The sequence below is a fragment of the Argopecten irradians genome, chromosome 12 (assembly GCF_041381155.1).
Source record: "Argopecten irradians isolate NY chromosome 12, Ai_NY, whole genome shotgun sequence".
NCBI classification, from domain to species: domain Eukaryota; kingdom Metazoa; phylum Mollusca; class Bivalvia; order Pectinida; family Pectinidae; genus Argopecten; species Argopecten irradians.
In genome coordinates this window covers 10,562,705-10,582,644 of record NC_091145.1, presented here as the reverse complement: position 1 = coordinate 10,582,644, position 19,940 = coordinate 10,562,705, and the positions used below count along the sequence as shown (strand labels likewise).

Sequence of the window (19,940 nt, the reverse complement as noted above, 5' to 3'; positions counted from 1 at the left end):
ATTTGCATATTATTTTGTCTGACGGACACCGTAATAAATCAAGGATTTCCTTCAATTTTGTATTCAAGACACATTTGTTCAATCTCAAACATATAAAGAAATTAAATTGAGATGTTTTAATATGTTTTTTCATCTTTTCTTCCGCTTATCGCATTTCACAAAAAAATATTTATTTGGTTGGGCGAAACCTACCTTTAAGTTATAAAAGAACAAAATGAGACCTATGAAACATAGAATATTTCTAATTTGAGAAATTGTTGTTTGTTGTTTAAATTCCACTGATGAAAACGAGACTTACAAAAATAATAAATGATGTTTAAAGATATTAGTAAATTATTGATTTTTAAAATGGCCTTTATTTGAGGATTTTCTTTACATTAACTGTAGCTATTCACTTCATGTTATAAATTATATTTTAATGGCAAATCTAAGCTATCAGGTACATGCAGACTATGTATACATATCTAATCTGGTGCTAACATTTAAAGTGTTCTGTACATAAATGTAGATCTGCAGACCAACAAGATATATATTTATTTCAGTGTTAGACTATGCACATTTTCTGTCACTGATTCAATCTCATGAGCTGTTATCTAGTTATTTGAACAGATATCAAAACAGGTATTAAAAGGCTGTGTGCTTTGCCTTTAAAATAACGATTTGTACAAGTTGAAAAAAATCTATGTACTATTATTGAATTCTTGTCATACTGGGAAAGATCGCTGATGATTTCATAATGTTTGATGGTTTTCGTTTCAAGATTTTGATGTGAAGGCATGCAGATTATGTATTGAGTCAAAATTCAGGATGACAAAAATAGAACATTTGGAAAGTTTCTAGAAAGATGGCACCAAATGAATGGATGAGGTTATTTGAACACATCATAATTGCTATAAATATATTAGAAAGAAAAAGCTAGACTTGGGTTCAAACCCGGAACCATAGAACATTTAATGCTCTGCCCATTGAGCTGTAACCTGGTCGCTGGTGATCAACCCAGTACTCTCCCTCCTTTATTGAAGTCTTCACTCTTGAAGATAGACAAAACCCTTATTACCATGACACTGGGTAATTTTGTAACATGAGATGAGAAAATGTAGCGGCCAGACTGGGATTCACACCCGGGGACCTTCCGAACACTAGCTGAGTGCTCTACCAACTGAGCTTCCTGGTCACGATGATCGATCCAGTCTGATCCTGCTACATTTTGTTTGGTGGCAAGTTTGTAACAGAGGACGAGAAAATGTATAGTGGCCAATCCCAGGGCTTGAACCCAGATTCTCAGAACACTAGCCGGACATGATTACTGATTGAGGTACCTTAATTTTTTTTGTAGTTGCCGTTGATACACCCACTCCAGTCCTGCTATTTCACCCCCTCCCCTCTTCTCAAATTCATAGTCTCCACGACACACAAGACCCTTGTACCACCATGATGGGTATTTTGTTATGTATCAATTAACTTTATACCAGGAGAGGAGAAAATGTTACAATTCACCAGACCAGGAATGAACCTGTGACTTCTCAATACTAGGCAGATGCTCTACTGATTGAGCTACCTGGACGCGGTTGATTGACCCAGTCCAGTCCTGCTTCATAAATATCCATTCCCCCTAAGAAAAACTTGGTACAAAAACATGGTCCTGAGTTATCATCACTTGGTATATTAACATTGATGTCAAAAGTACAAAGCTGACTGGTTTAAATATCATTGTTCAGGTAGTCAATTTTATATTGATGATATAAAGGCAGTTTATTCCACATAAATGGCTATGTCAATAGGATTATACAAAGGTCAGCGTACTAATCTTGATAAGGTTAGGAGTATGTTTGGTCTTGGAAGACATGTAAGTGGCTAAGTATAAACTCTTGAGACATGGATCTTAAAATGGAAGGGCTTTAAATCTATCATGTACCTACATGATGTCAACAATGTTCATGATGTTCATAAATCTAAATCATATAAAGTAACAATGCTATTCAGCTTTAAGTGTCCATAACCTTCCATGAACTATTGAATTTTTATTTAATTTTTTGGTTGCATGTATGTATGATGGACAATTTGTCCAGCTCCTTCTCCTATACAAATGACCCCTGCCTGAGCTCTTTTTCTTCCTCCTGCTTCTGTACTTGAGCCCTCTTTCTTGTTCCTGTTTCTGTACTTGAGCCCTCTTTCTTGTTCCTGTTCCTGTCTTCTGTACCTGAGCCCTCTTTCTTCCTCCTGCTTCTGTACTTGAGCCCTCTTTCTTCTCCTGTTTCTGTACTTGAGCCCTCTTTCTTGTTCCTGTTTCTGTACTTGAGCCCTCTTTCTTCCTCCTGCTTCTGTACTTGAGCCCTCTTTCTTGTTCCTGCTTCTGTACCTGAGCCCTCTTTCTTCCTCCTGTTTCTGTACTTGAGCCCTCTTTCTTCCTCCTGCTTCTGTACTTGAGCCCTCTTTCTTGTTCCTGTTTCTGTACCTGAGCTCTCTTTCTTTCCTTGCTCTCCTGCTTCTGTACCTGAGCCCTCTTTCTTGCTCCTGCTTCTGTACTTGAGCCCTCTTTCTTGCTCCTGCTTCTGTACTTGAGCCCTCTTTCTTGCTCCTGCTTCTGTACTTGAGCCCTCTTTCTTGCTCCTGCTTCTGTACTTGAGCCCTCTTTCTTGCTCCTGCTTCTGTACTTGAGCCCTCTTTCTTGCTCCTGCTTCTGTACCTGAGCCCTCTTTCTTCCTCCTGTTTCTGTACTTGAGCCCTCTTTCTTCCTCCTGCTTCTGTACTTGAGCCCTCTTTCTTCCTCCTGCTTCTGTACTTGAGCCCTCTTTCTTCCTCCTCTTCTGTACTTGAACCCTCTTTCTTCCTCCTGCTTCTGTACCTGAGCCCTCTTTCTTCCTCCTGCTTCTGTACTGAGCCTCTTTCTTCTCTTTTCTGTACTGAGCCTCTTCTGTTCTTACTTGAGCCCTCTTTCTTGCTCCTGCTTCTGTACTTGAGCCCTCTTTCTTGCTCCTGCTTCTGTACTTGAGCCCTCTTTCTTCCTCCTGCTTCTGTACCTGAGCCCTCTTTCTTCCTCCAGTTTCTGTACCTGAGCCCTCTTTCTTCCTCCTGCTTCTGTACCTGAGCCCTCTTTCTTCCTCCTGCTTCTGTACTTGAGCCCTCTTCCTCCTTCTTCTCTCTCCTTCCACAGAAGCCCACTTCTCTTCTGTGCATCCCCCTTTTTTTCTTCCTTCTTTTTTTTTTTTTTGTGATTTAAATTTACTAGCGAAAAGCCAATATGATTTTTTCTTTGATATTTAGTTTAAAACATTCAAACAATTTTCCTTTGACAAAATTTCCATTATTGGAATGCATCATGATACACTTTTAACAAAAACAGTATTCATCTTTGAACACTTGAAAAAAATCTTTAATCTAAATCAACGAAACTGTCCCATATAACCCCGCCAAACATATTGTATCTGAATAAGATTGATCAACTAAGTGAGCTACAAATTAAATAACCTTGGAATTGGTGTTAAATCAAACATTGATGCAGATCTACATAGTTGTTTGAGATGCAACCAAATTTGAGATGTTTTACGTAATCTGGCCAATGGACCCAATCTGTAAACACTTGACTTACTGCCTGCAATTTGAGTGATGGAATCAACCATGTAATGGCCGAACTGTGAAATCAATAGTAATCTGTGATGCCAACTTTGGTCACTATTGTTTGTGTGCTAAACTCAAAAGGCTAAATCAATGTAGAGGTTCGGTAGCGACATATATAGATCTCCAAGGCAAGCGTTCAATAGCTGTCTGTAAGTCCGAAAGGCTGTCACGGATTGACAGCTTCAATAACAAGTGTCTGGCCTCCAAAACCAATATCACATACAGCGTTTCAGGATCATTATACTTACCATAAACACTACAGTAACTTTAAAAATGTACCCTTGTGAATTAATTGTGTTAACAATTAGATATTTTAATATTGATAAATTACTCTGTTTAAAAAATTCTGAGATCTATGATCAATGCTGAAAAAACATGGTTTTTGCCTGGTATTCAATAAATGGGTCCCTCTTTATAGATAGAAATCCTATTTAATTTTCGGGATATGGGGTCAGGGATCAGACCTGCCTAATGATGTGGGTTTTCTCCGGATACTCCTGTTTCCTTCCACAGTCTAAGACTCCTCAAGAGCTAAAAAACATATGAGCCATATCAGAAGTGATTGTATAAGTTATTGGTAACTTTTTTCACAACAAATATAAAATCTTCAAAAAAGTTTATATTATAATGGATATAGGGATTGCATAAACAGTACACAAAAACCCTTTAAAAACGTGTATTAATTACACTAGGATCTGAGCAGAACTGAAATCATTTTCTTCTATTACTTTAACACTTGAGGTTTGTTCTTTGTGTCTGGAATATATACATGTATACGTATGATACCTAGTGTGCAAACATGCTTGAATTGATACACATTCAAGATGTTTGCTCAGGTATCCTGCACATTTTAATGTGATCATTGTGTAACAAGTATAGATTAAAAATAAAAAGCATTAAAAAAAACTTGAATTCTTTGTGAGATCTGTGTCACAAAGAAGCTTAGATTTCAATCACGACCCCCTATTGATGATGTTTCCTTTATACATATATATTATACAGAATACAAGCTGCAGTAACTGCAGTTCATATGAATATGCCCAGTGTGTTCATAAAAACTGCATGAGAGATTGAAATGTTTCATTGTTTTCATAGCTATTCTGGAACTGTGAGGAATACCGTATTCAACCCAATTAGCGCCCATGTCCCTATAAGCACCCCTCCCCCTTTTTAAGGCCTCAATTTCAATTGCCCAGGCATAAATAAGGACCAAAATTACATAAAATGGTATAAATTTGCAATAATTTTGACTTATTAGCACCTTTTCATTTTTATCAATTTTTTTAAGCGCCCTGGGCACTTATTGGGTCGAATACGGTATTACATGTACAATGATAATGTATGCAGTAAATTGCATATAAATATCTGTTTCCTGGTTTTATTATGAATAATAACAGGTACATGTATTTACCTATAGTATCAGAATATTGAAAACCTCCAAACTCCATAATGGACTACTATAACTAAACTTTTTATTTCTATTTCATATACAATGTACTCCAACGCGAACCATGATCATTGAAGACTACAGTTTGTATCAGATATAAAATGTACATATAAAACTTCTCTGCCACTCGTGAACATGGTTTAATATTCTTAAAGGCTGGAGTCCTAGAGGGTGACTGCCTTTTTCCTTTGTTTCATATGCAATCCATTTGCAATTTGATACCTTTTGGCAGATGTATTAATATATTGTCACATGTTAAATTAAAGTTTACATAATGTTTATTAGTGTAACAGAATGGGACTAAAGTTCGAACATCAGTGACCAGGTAACTCAATCGGTAGAGCATCGATCTGGCTAGTGTTTGGAGGTGCTAGGTTCGAATCCATGTCTGGCCACATCTCCCTGCTACATTATAGTTTAATCCTTTTGCTTATGTTTGTTATGATAAACTTTAACTTGCAGTTGCAAAAATCTAACATATATATATTTTATTAGCTCATCTGCTGCGAAGGACCAAGGTTAGCTTATGCAATACTGCGGCCTTCGTCATCCGTCCGACTCTATACCCGCTGGTTCAGATTTATCAAAATTTGACTGCATGGTAGCATCCTTATGGGGTACTTACTGAAAATTGTACAAATGCTGATACCCCGGGGGCCTGGGTAATGGGGTGAAAAGGGTCAATTTGGCTATTTTCTTCTTCCCTGAAATTAAGCACGGTAAGCAACAAATTGTGGGGTAAATTTCACTATTTATAATTGTAAGAGTTTTTGTAATACATGTAATTACTAAAAAAAAGTTGAGCAATACAGGCCCTCTAGGCCTCTTCTCTTGACAAATAATATGAGACAGATAGGATCGAGACATATGTTATTATACAAATGGCTTCCAAATTCAAACAATTCATTGATGATTGTGATATCCAGTTACATAACTACCAGGTCAAATTGAAAATTCTCCAATCGCGGATTAAAGTTCTTAACAAAGAAAGACTGATCTTTGTTAGTAATGGCAGCCCGAGATAGACTTGACTTTGGTGTTGGTCAATATTTACGTTACTGGTTATGCTGTGTACATTGTCGTTGACATGTATGATACGGATATTTACACATACTTGTAGGAAGGTAAGTATAGTGTTGTGGGTAGGGTGCTATAGTACTGTTTGTTTACTGTTAAATAGTGCATGACAAAGGTGGCATAGTGGTTAAGGTGTCAGACATTCTCTCACTGTGAGTTATATAATAGCCTTGGTCATGAGTTTGATTCCTCACTCTTTGTGATTGTTGTGAAACAAGGCATGTCCTAACAGTATAAATATATATATAAGGTATTTTTAAATATTTCCAATTTTAAAGCATTAATCATGAATATGATATTTTAAGTATTGTGTATGTAATTTGTGCATGTGGCAATGTATATATAAACATGTACATGTAGGGATTGAATGTGTTTTTCTAATTTTTATAGCGGCTATGAATAGCAGAAGCTATCTACATATCCCGTTAGCGCTCCTCGGAAGATATGTAAATAGTTTCTACTATTCATAGCCGCTATGAAAATTAGAAAAATACATTCAATCCATATATTTACTTTAGACTAATTTATGAAAATAAAAATTATTTAAAGGTTTTTATATTATAATTAAAATTATGACACCCATATACGACGAAAAACGAGATTAATGGAACAGCTGGATGACGAAGTCGTTCCACAACGTTGCATTTTCAAGTTTCCGCCTTCGGGTGGACCTTTTTTTGCAAATAACAAACTACATGTATAAACAAGAAATATAATTAAAATAAGATTTGATTGACTTATTACAGTAAACCTTAGTGGATTCTATATCAAGAAACAATACATTAGATATTATACATTAAAATATTGTGGGGGACTATTTTTTATTGATATGAAACTAGCGCATTGTTTGAAATCAGCTGATCAATGCACGAGAATTGTTGTATTCATAGTGTATTCAAAGTGTTTTCTTAGGCAAATGTTTGTTTTCTTCAGTTGGTTGATTCATATAGTGACGAAACACTCAGAATGTAAATATACATGTGTGTTTCAATCATCTTCTAATGAATTTATCTTATGGTACTTGACTGGCATGACCTTCATTCTGATTTTAGTTGGCAAATATTACTTTCATTCTGATAAGTTGGCAAATATGACTTTCATTCTAATAAATTGGCAAATATGACCTTCAATCTGATAAGTTGGCAATATGACCTTCATTTAGGTCAATTGGCAAATTTGTCTTGGCATATATGACCTTCATTCTGATACAGTTTGCAAATATGACCTTCATTCTAATAAGTTGGCAAACATGACCTTCATTATAATTTGGCAAATATGACCTTAATTCTCCGGTATTGGCAAATATGACCTTCATTCTGATAAGCTGACAAATATGACCTTCATTCTGATACAGTTGGCAAATATGACCTTCATTCTGATAAGTTAGCAAATATGACCTTCATTCTGATAAGTAGCAAATATGACCTTCATTCTGATAAGTTAGCAAATATGACCTTCATTCTGATAAGTTGGCAAATATGACCTTCATTCTGATAAGTAAGCAAATATGACCTTCATTCTGATAAGTTGGCAAATATGACCTTCATTCTGATACATTATGTAAGTAAGCAAATATAACCTTTATTCTGATAAGTTGGTAAATATGACCTTCATTCTGATAAGTAAGCAAATATGACCTTCATTCTGATAAGTTAGCAAATATGACCTTCATTCTGATACATTATGTAAGTTAGCAAATATGACCTTCATTCTGATACATTATGTAAGTTAGCAAATATAACCTTCATTCTGATAAGTTGGCAAATATGACCTTCATTCTGATAAGTTGGCAAATATGACCTTCATTCAAATAAGTTAGCAATTATGACCTTCATTCTGATAAGTTACCAAATATGACCTTCATTCTGATAAGTAAGCAAATATGACCTTCATTCTGATAAGTTGGCAAATATGACCTTCATTCTGATAAGTTGGCAAATATGACCTTCATTCTGATAAGTTGGCAAATATGACCTTCATTCTGATAAGTTAGCAAATATGACCTTTATTCTGATAAGTTGGCAAATATGACCTTCTTGCTGAGTTGGCAAATGTAACCTCTGTACTGATTTACAAAAGGCAAATATGATATATTCATGCTGACCTTTGATGATCATTGCAATATTGATTGGTTTGTAAGGCCTTGATGATATATCCAGCTACTGTTTGTAAAATCTGGGGTAAAAACCCTAGCATTCTAACTTTCTTTTCTTTGATACTTAATAATTCTGGAGTAGTCTACATAACGTAATATAATGGGAGAAAGAAAACTAATCGAGCCGCGCATTGTCCATAAATATCTTGACTAATCTACAGTTTTCGGTGTTTCTCCTATACATTTATTACCTGTTAAAACCTGTTCAATGCAAAGGGTAGCATTCAAAGCCCATACATAGAGTATTGGTTTCTTGATACAACTACAAAGGAATTGTGAATAAGCCATTCGTATTGGCAATATGAGGAAAGCTTGTAACTTGATTAAACACAGATTTGCATGTCATTGTTCTAGAATTTATCAATACTGATGGACACTGACTTGCCAATTAACTCTTTTCTGATCGATAGCTAATTGACCAGGTGTTGAACAGTCTGTATTTAAGGACATTTTTGCACGATCAGGATTGGTCAGTTTTGGGGTGAAATAGGTGTCAAGGTTTGCATCGCAGTCAGTTCTAATTAGCGGTGAAGTAAAGATGTGTTTGATGATCGACCGTTCCATTTCTCGCCTCTGTATATTGACTTAATACAAGATACAGAAAATTAATCAAAGCTGGACATAAAAACTGACCGCTGGGGAACAATCGTTTGGCCCAGTGGGTCTTGCAACAGTCATTAATTAAATATTTATTTATGAGATATTTACTTTCTTCTATGATTAATTGTTTATCGTCTATTTCTGGTATTTAAGCAGACATATTTCATTCTTATTCAGTACATGTAAATGACAGTGTGGGGATTATTTACAAGTACTCAAACCGTCGGACGCAAATACAATTATACATAGTTAGTGAAGATTATTGTATCATCTGATATTCAGGTAATATGATTTTTTATCAAAACTAAATTTTAGACCATATTTTATGTTTAAAATCAGAAGAGCTGATAATTTATTTAATTATTATTTTAATACTATTTTTTGTTAATTGTCAATCTTTATGAATGTTTAGAAGTCACATGTGACTTACAATATATACTTATACTACCTAAAATACTGTAGTTCAATTTGAAGGAGCTGCTCGAAAAATAAGATTAGTTTAAAGGGACAATTCAATCTAAGATAACATTAAAATTTGTACATATATCGGGAAAAAACCAGTTCTAATGGAAATTAGATCAGTCGGTTTTTACTGTAATATGCTAGAAAAGCCCATGGTGGTGAAATGCGTGTGAAACTTTCAAACTCGCTCACTGTCCGCCATTATACATTGTGGTCGAACATCTTGTATGCCGAACCCTGTCCCTTGCTCGTAGAGTAATGCAACTTTTGTCTAGAACTGCTCAAATCGCTCTGACAGTAGTGGTTTACCTTATTAGGTGAATTGTCTTGCCTAAAAATCATTTTATTACCTCCTCAGTGGTTATGTAGTTAATTTGTTTTGGCTCGGGTATAGGTATAGAGTACATACTGTACCTGCTTAATCGTAATTGATCAACGATTTGTAATTACAACGGTATCAATTAAAATACTTAACAATGACGTGGAATTTGTCAATATATTGTGTTTAATGTTTCATAAGAAATGTAGAACAATACATGTTTTGCTTCTTGGTTATGTAAAAGAATTAGCCTGAGTGAATTGTCCCTTTAAAGAATATGAAAAGAAGAAAATAATCAATGTAAGATTTTTTTTTTTAATATTACATTATGACTTAATTATCCTTTGAAGATGCTCCAATGCCGACAGAGAATAAATGATATTCATCAAAATATTTATCAAAAAAATAGAACAATAATTGGTGTTTAATTGTGTATATATATGTCTAATTAACACAAAAAGTAATATAAGATCATTTATTTTGCCTTTGGTGCATGCGCAATCAGTTCTTCATTCCATATCGGATATTAAGTACCAAAGAATTTTGTTTTGGAATGCAATTAATTATTTTTCATATTTTAATTTGAAGTAAAATTAGAAGCTCAAAGTTTTCAATGGTGGTAATGGTGTAAAGTAAGTAACTTTTGAAACTGAAGAAAAAAAATATATCGTCTGCACCTATTTTTGATATTGAAAAAAATACCATTTGTCAGCGGTGGAGTACCTTAAAGATGCTCCACCGCCGACAGAGCATAAATGATATTCATCACTTGAACAATAATGGGTATTTAATAGTGTATATATATGTCTAATTAACAGAAAAAGTAATATAAAATAATGTATTTGCTTTTGGTGCATGCGCAATCAGTACTTCATTCCATATAGGATATAGTGCCGCGGAATTTTTTTCGGGATGCAATTAATTATTTTTTTGTAATTTTAACTTGAAGTAAAATTAGAAGCTCAAACTTTTCAAAGGTTATAATGGTGTAAAGTAAGTAACTTTTGTTACTGAAGAAAAATACTAAATCGCCTGCACCTGTTTTTGATATTGAAAAAAATACCATTTGTCAGAGTGGAGCACCTTAACTGAAATGACTCTTAATTTTACAAAATGTAACTCTAAAAAATTAATTTGATAAAGGATTTGTTGAGTTTCACTCACTCCCGTAACAATTTCAAACAGAGAGATGTTTATATAACACAGGTTGTCTCATGTTTCCCTGTAATTTCCTCCTTATTACAGTCGAGAGTTAACTTTCACTACACCACACGACAAAACATGGAAGTTTGAATTTGTCTGGCACCTTAATTTCTTGTTAGGCTAGCTATCAATATACAAAAATGTTTAGATGTTCTAACATTATAATTGTTCTTAATACACTTTAATTTTTTCCTTTTGGAAACATAATTGGGCTTTAGATTTCTCACAAGATGTAGGGTTCAAAAGTGCTAAATTCTTGCTCTATATGGTATCTGAAATTGAATAACATTTAATTGAATGAAATCATTCTCGATAATCCAGGGGTTACTTTCACTATCCACATAATATAATTTCATTCAAACATAGTTGTCATATATATATATGTACTGAGTTGGATCAGACACATACAATTTATTGTTGAAAGGCAGTGGTGGCCCAATGGTTTAAATGTCTCAACATATGACCGCAAGTCCTTCATCCCTGGGTCATGAGTTTGAATCCCACGTGGGGCAGTTGCCAGGTATAGTGACCACTTGTTGGTGGTTTTTCTCTGGGTATTCCGGCTTTCCTCCACCAACAAACCTAGCATGTCCTCCTTACATGACCCTGGCTGTTACAGCGCCGTTACAACAAGTGTTCCTGTTTACATTCATTCACTCGATAGACACGTTGGTTGGTAGCTGATCTAGTAGGCTGGTAACTGATGCAGTAGATTAGATTTTAGTGGCATGTAGCGAAGGCACTGATTGGCTGAAGCATCGGCAGCCCGACTGATTGCCCTCTGTCTGACAAGATCGCCGACAACATTGAGCCAGCGGATCTTTGATGTTCATACCCGACTCTGTTGTACACTGTGTTTGATCACGTTGTGTACTATTTAATTTGTTACAATGTATACATTCAATCACTGTATTAAAAATTCGTAATTGTTTTGTTTCACTTTTTAAGCGAATGTTTTTAGGATGATTTGTTCATAAATTATTGGCCATTTCTCTGGACTTCGGGGAGCAGTCATACTGTAGCGTGACGTTATGTATCAACCAACGTTCCGATGGATCAAACTTTTCATCGTGTTTATTAATTTGTTGGGTTTAGATCTATTGTATCCATTCTAATGTTACATGTAATTTCACAGCCAAATCTAGTGTTAGCTACTGTTGTACCTTCTGACTGCCTTTTCCGCTGCCGTTTGGTGTGGAAAAACAAATCAGGTACGGCCGACCATAGATTATGTCTTATCAGAATATATTCCGATCAAACACAGTTTTGATTCATACCTGGATGTTACATGTAGTAGGGGTTGTTATTCTAGTTGTAAACTTTGAGTTTGAATGCATAGCCTAAATATTTATAATTTAATTTGATCCATATTCGAGGTAATGTTCTCGGACGTTGGCACATGCACGGCCGTAGTTTACAAAATGTAGGTTGATTTTAGCAGAGAAATTGTCAACACTAGATTCAAATGCATCTTATTGATTAAATACTGGTGACAAAGTTAAAAAAATCTACGCCTACAGCTGGAATAGCATCCCCTACTAACATCCAGGTATGTGTCAAAGTCGTGTTTTATCGGAATATATTTTGACAAGCCCCGATATTCGGTTGTACATTGTACCCGATTTGGATTCACACACCTTGTGGTAAAGTTATAATTAGTCAGAAGCAGGTGATATATTCCGTACAATTTCTAACTGACTTTTCCGCTACAACATTAGCTCTTTCCATACGTACTTCACTGATTAGCGCTGATTTAGAGTCTATACATGAGGTAATTAAAATGTATTTGTGTAACCTTTTTACATTATGAAGCTTACGATGCCGATCATTTTATGTAGTAATCGAAGACAAACATTTCCAACTGTTTCAGCTCCACCCCTACATTGAAGGGACAGCCAATGAGAGCCGTGCTTAACACAGCTTATTAAATGTCGTTGGCAAACTGACTCGCTACCATGTAACCTGACTAGCTACCAATCAAGCGAACCACCTACTAGACTGCCCGTCACACGTACGCTTATTGTAACGGCGCTGTAATAGGACGTTAAACTAACTAAACTATACACAGTTATCACAACTTAGTAATGTCTTCTCCAACACTTTTAATCATATCAATATGGTCTTTCTGAGTTAAATAAAATAAAGACTCAATGAACAAATTTCAGGTCTACATAATTTATGTATATAAGAATACATAACTAAACTATGCGGATTTATCCAATCACTTCATACTTTATTTAAAACTTCACAATAGGGTTACAATTATACACTGGTGTCATATGAAGATTTATTTTTGCTGTTATCTTAGTCTATTGTTCTGTAATTATGACATAAATACATATTTTCATATTACCTCTTTGCATGCAATGTATTTCAGAGTTATTTGCCCTTAGGAGTAGAAATCTATTTTCAGTCATTATGTTTTGATAGCGGGGTGCAACATCATTTTTCAAAGAAAACAATGTCAATTTTACTGCAATTGTTAAGAAATGACATCACAATCAATACCTACCAACAAGGGAATTAACTCTGCCATAATTTCTACATTAACAAAAAATATCAGAAAATTAATTAATTAATTGTTAATATTGGTACCTACATGATTTGTCTTTTATTTGGGGCAAAGCCGATAAAACATTTCATTAGTTTCCATTCGAAAATTCCTGCTCCCCCGGTAGTAAATGAAAAAATTCATAGAATAATTCAGAGTCTCTAGTGTTTCAAACACTGGTCTGATCACCAACAAAAAGCCCATAGAAACGGTTTTGTCCATGACAACGATGTATATGTATATTAACATCAGAGGGCTCATACTTAAGATGTATACAACAGTCACAACCATCACAAGTTTTGTTGCACGTAATTCTTTGATCTGCGATGTTGTCAGTCTATTTCTTAAATTTGTTCTAAATTTAGATTTAAGGCGAGATAACATGACAATCACAAAGCAAAAGTTACAAATTAGCACTCCAAAAACTGGAATTCCGAAATACATCACTGAAGAGGCTGCTGTTAAACCTCTGAATACATCAACATCAATTGCAGTTTCAGGGTTTATTTGCAAGTATTTAGTTGTTCCATTTGATGGAATCTCCTGCAGATTGTTATTCAATAAAGTCGGAGAAAGAATGATAGGTCCCATTATGAAAATTAGCGCAATACTGACGATGCCAATGCGCCTGGTGCACATACTTTTCGCCCTGTGAGGGTAAGTGACACTAAGAATGCGTTCAGTTGCCGCCAAAAGAAGCGCCATGTTGGACCAACACCTTGGTACGTGCTTCATGTACGTCTTGAAATTGGTTTCTGGGTTTACTTTCCAAGAATCGCCAGTATAATTCAAGACGATTGAAATAGCAACTACTGGAATGTTCAGAACAAGTGAGAGCAGATCAAACAATGCAAGTGCTGTGAGAAACGTAGCCATGGAGTTACTTGTCCTCTTGATTCGCTTCCCGTAGAAACACATCGAGATAATTGTGCCAGGAATACCAATGAACGTTACTGAAATGACGGGTATGAACAGCAGACCCTCGTAACGGAATCCAGTGTTGTTACTGGAAGTTGAATTCATTTTCTTGTAGTGTAGTTGATAATATACACATACAATGTTTTCTAGTTTCAACAATAAATTGTACAGAAATGAACTTATAATCATACCCTAGCTGTCTTTACTCCATTCCTGACGATGATCATTTGTCAAGAATCTTCTGTAGTCCAGAACTATGTCATCATGGCCGATGGCTATACAGTTTAACTAGATGTCTGTCAACTCTGTAGTTGCTATAAATCTTTCTTAATTGGTGGTGTCCTATTTTTGTGCTGTCAATTTACCAAGCACAATGGCGATGTCATACATATTGTTAAAGAGAAAATGAAACTTAAAATTTGATATATCCTCTCCTTAGCTTAGAATATCTCCCCTCTTCTACTTCTAAAGTATCATTTATGATCACTCGATTTAGAGCTCTTCTATGTTTGGTAGCTCTTCCATCTGTAATGTGGAAGATCTTCTCAGCGCAAATCAGAATACAACTCGTGAAGTAACAGCCAATCAAATTGCGTGATATGGCGTTGAACATATACTTATCATTTTATCCATGGAAAGTTTACTGCAACCAAGCAATATGAGACCATGGTGCTTTCATCAGTGCCACATCTAATCGGTGACTTGCAATTTAAAACTCAAAGCTTATATGTCCAGGTATTAATCCCAGTCATTGGAAGTGGTTCAATTTGATATAACCCCCCAGAAATTTCATAATGGATTGGTCTAGTCTTTGATTTGGAAGAGTCAAAATATGGTTTCAGGGGTGAATAAGTTTTGATATGAAAAAGAATATTGAAAGCAAAGGCCTTCAACATATATAAAACCAAACAAATTAAGAAATATCATTTATCAGAAGTGTTAATAAACGGAAATTAATTTCCTATTTTCATAATCATTCACTCATAGATGGGCATTAATACTACCTATACTGTAAGTTTCTTTCTATTCAAAAGGTATAGTATCATTGTGATTTCATCAGGAATGCGCATACATCATGATTTTTTGTATGGAAATAAAAATAATGTTGCTATATTAATCATTATTGGAATGCAATTTTACTCAGATTTAATGAACCCTACATTCCTAACAGGCATTTGAGTGTAAAATGAAAATACAAAATGTTATATGCGTATTGTTTTATTTCAATACATCGCTTAAAGATGCTAATCCGCGCTCCACCGCCGACAGAGGATAAACGATACCCATCATTTGACCAATAACTGATTATAATCATGTTTATATGTGTCTTACTAACACAAAAATGCATATTAAATACTTTAATTTTCTTTTGGTGCGTGCACAATCATTACTTGATTAAAATAGATCATACATAGTGCCAGGGATTTTTTTTGGTACACATTTAATTATTGTTAATATTTCTATCTTGCATTAAGTTTCAGTGGTGGTTATGGTGTAAAGTCAGTAATTTTTGTAACTGCAGAAAATACTAATTCGTCACCTCCGGTTTTTGATAGAGAAAAAAATACCATTCGTCGGCAGTGTAGCATCTTTAAATAAACATCCCTTATTATAGAATTTCTGCAGAAAGTGATGGACGCTTCCTAAATCATTCCCATGGGGCATAAGGTAAATTATGTCTTCTCTTCCTTGGTGTCAGTCTAATTGTGATGGAGATTATATATAACCACTGCTCAATAAATAAAAAAAAAATTAGATAAGGCCAAAAAAAGATATGTTTGTTTAGGGTTACATTTAGTGTGTCTTTCACTCTAAAATAATGGCTGGAACTGGATTTTGAGGTGGAAATCCCGACTTCAAAAAAAAAAAAAAATTCAAGAAAAGAGGAGGAAAAAAATTAGGGTCGGGGGTAAAAAATTAGGGTCGTCAGGTAAACCTAAACAGACATATCTTTTTTTTGGCCTAAGTTAATGTTAATAGTTTTCACAGGTTACCTAGTATTTTTCTGGTGTCGTGATTATAACATCAATCTAAGGCCATCAATATAAATGTTCAAATGTTGTAATTATTATTGGTCAACATACTTTTTTAAATTTTTAGTTTAATGGGGGATTTCACATATGAAGCTTTGAATACTAAATGAATATAAGGGAGAAATTCTGCTTTGAAAGTCTGAACAGGAATCTGTTTCAGTAGATGACAAATTTTAAATCAAATTTGCTAATTATAATAATGATTAATATTTCCCATTACTGACTACTGCACCATCATCAAACTTCCATCCTTTTGAGGCACAAACCTTTAATTTATCAAAAATAAAATTGCTCTAATGGTAGGACTTCAGCCTGTTCTCTTTATTCCAAGTTGATGTAAAACTTCACAATAGTGGTACACAATAGGAATACATAATAGTTGTACACAATAGTTATACACTAGTTGTACAAATAGTTGTACATTAGAATACACAATAGTTGTACACAATAGTTATACATTAGTTGTACAAATAGTTGTACATTAGATGTACATAATAGTTGTACACAATAGTTATACGTTAGTTGTACAAATAGTTGTACATTAGCTGTACACAATAGTTGTACACAATAGTTATACATTGGTTGTACAAATAGTTGTACATTAAATGTACACAATAGTTGTACACAATAGTTATACACAATAGTTGTACACAATAGTTATACATTGGTTGTACAAATAGTTGTACATTAAATGTACACAATAGTTGTACACAATAGTTATACACTAGTTGTACACAATGGGAATACACAATAGTTGTACACAATAGTTATACATTAGTTGTACAAATAGTTGTACATTAGCTGTACACAATAGTGGTACACAATAGGAATACACAATAGTTGTACACAATAGTTATACATTAGTTGTACAAATAGTTGTACATTAAATGTACACAATAGTTGTACACAATAGTTATACACTAGTTGTACACAATGGGAATACACAATAGTTGTGCACAATAGTTATACACTAGTTGTACACAATAGTTATACACTAGTTGTACAAATAGTTGTACGTTAGCTGTACATTAGCTGTACACAATAGTAATACACAATAGTTGTACACAATAGTTATACACTAGTTGTACAAATAGTTGTACATTAGCTGTACACAATAGTTGTACACAATGGGAATACACACTAGTTACACACTAGTTATACACTAGTTGTACACTATGAGAATACACACTAGTTACACAATAGTTATACACTAGTTGTACACAATGGGAATACACACTAGTTACACACTAGTTACACACTAGTTATACACTAGTTGTACACTATGAGAATACACACTAGTTACACAATAGTTATACACTAGTTGTACACAATGGGAATACACACTAGTTACACACTAGTTATACACTAGTTGTACACATTGGGAATACACACTAGTTACACAATAGTTATACACTAGTTGTACACAATGGGAATACACACTAGTTACACAATAGTTATAAACTAGTTGTACACAATGGGAATACACACTAGTTACACACTAGTTTTACACTAGTTCTACACAATTGGAATACACAATAGTTGTACACAATAGTTATACACTAGTTGTACAAATAGTTGTACATTAAATGTACACAATAGTTGTACACAATGGGAATACACACTAGTTACACACTAGTTTTACACTAGTTCTACACAATTGGAATACACAATAGTTGTACGCAATAGTTATACACTAGTTGTACAAATAGTTGTACATCAGTTGTACAAATAGTTGTACATCAGCTGTACACAATGGGAATACACAATAGTTATACACAATAGTTATACACAATAGTGCTTCACAATAGGAATACACAATAGTGCTATACAATACAAATACACTGCACAAAGATTTTTTTGGTTATTTTTTTCAATTCACTTCATTGATCTGTAATTATGACCTGTAGTGCATATTTGCGCATTCCTAGCTTCCACTTTACATATTTCAGAGTTATCAGCCCTTGCAGGTAGGTATCTATCATTACATCATGTTGTTATAAGCATAACATCTGTTTTCTTTAGATAAATCAATGTCAATTTTGCTCACAAAGTAATGAGTGACATCACATTAAGTACCTACCCACAAGGGAGATAACTCTTCCATAATATTCCTACATATTCACAGGATAGCAACAATATCCTTTGCCTTAATTTTTAACATTGTTACCAACAGGGTTTTTCCTTTGTTTATGGCAAAGGAGATAAAACATTTCACGAGTTTCCGTTCTAAAATTCTTGCTTCCTATGTAGTAAATGAAAAAATTCAAGGAATAATTCAGAGTCTCTAGTGTTTCAAACACTGGTCGGATCACCAACAAAAGGTCCCTAGAAACGGTTTTGTCCATGACAACGATGAGGGTGTATAATAACATGAGAGGGCTCAAACTTAGAATGAACACCACAGTAACAATCATCACAAGTTTTGTTGCACGTAATTCCTTGATTCCTGATGTTGGCAATCTATTTCCCAAATTGGATTTGAATTTAGATTTAAGGCGAGATAACATGACAATTACAAAGCAAATGTTACATATGAGAACTCCTAAAACTGGAATGCCGTAATATATTATTGAAGCAATTGCAGTTAAGCTTTTAAATACATCAACATCAATTGCAGTTTCAGGGTTTCTTTGCAAGTATTTAGTTGTTCCATTTGATGAAATCTCTTGCAGATTGTTATTCAATAAAGTCGGAGAAAGAACAATAGGTCCCATTATGAAAATCAGTACAATGCTGATGATGCCGATGCGCCTGGTGCATATACTCTTCGCCCTGTGAGGGTGGGTGACAATAAGAACGCGTTCAGTTGCCGCTAAAAGAAGCGTTATGTTGGACCAACACCTTGGTACGTGCTTCATGTATGTCTTGAAATTGAGTCCTGTTTGTCCGCTCCAAGAGTCGCCAGTATAATTCGAGAAGATTGAAATAGCAGCTACTGGAATGTTCAGGACAAGTGAGAGCAGATCAAACAGTGCAAGTGCTGTAAGAAACGTAGCCATCGAGTTACTTGTCTTCTTGATTCGCTTCCCGTAGAAACACATCGAGATAATTGTGCCAGGAATACCAATGAACGTTACTAGAATGACGGGTATGAACAGCAGACCCTCGTAACGGAATCCAGTGTTGTTACTGGAAGTTGAATTCATTTTCTTGCAGTGTTGTTGATAATATATGCATAAAATGTTTTCTGGTTAAACAATATATTGTACAGAATAGAACGAATAATCATACCCTTGCTGTCTTCACTCCATTCCTTACGACGACAATCTGTCAGAAATTTTCCTTTTTTTATCCAACTGTTTGATAAGATCTCTCTGTCAACTCGATTGTTGCTTTATATCTTTCATAATTGGTGATTCTCCAATTTCTTGCTGTCATATATCAAGCACAATATAGATGTTTTACTTATATCATAAAAGAAGAGACAACCTTACTTGATTTGTCCTCTAGAGTATAAATTCTGATCACTCGATTTGTAGCTTTACGGCTTCTGGTGCTCTATAAGCTGGAAGATCTTCTTCGCGAAAATTATTTCAGTTCAGTTAGCCTCTTGAGAG

At 34.6% G+C, this 19,940-nt stretch overlaps 2 protein-coding genes across 6 annotated transcripts in view; one reads left to right on the top strand and one right to left on the bottom strand.

Moving 5' to 3' along the window:
- Positions 1–19,940, top strand: part of LOC138336201 (leucine-rich repeat-containing protein 74A-like) — a 53,041-nt gene that overhangs the window by 2,390 nt on the left and 30,711 nt on the right. The window contains exon 1 of one of the 5 annotated variants that reach the window (XM_069285571.1): positions 6,102–6,189. The exons of the other annotated variants lie outside the window; for them this stretch is intronic. The gene's annotated coding sequence lies outside the window, so the exon portion shown is untranslated. Of the gene's footprint in view, positions 1–6,101; positions 6,190–19,940 lie in introns of those variants that run through there. 5 annotated transcript variants of the gene reach the window in all.
- LOC138336644 (uncharacterized) lies at positions 2,026–3,177 on the bottom strand. Its single transcript, XM_069286168.1, has one exon. It carries the CDS (start codon positions 3,175–3,177, stop codon positions 2,026–2,028), a length of 1,152 nt encoding a protein of 383 aa, XP_069142269.1.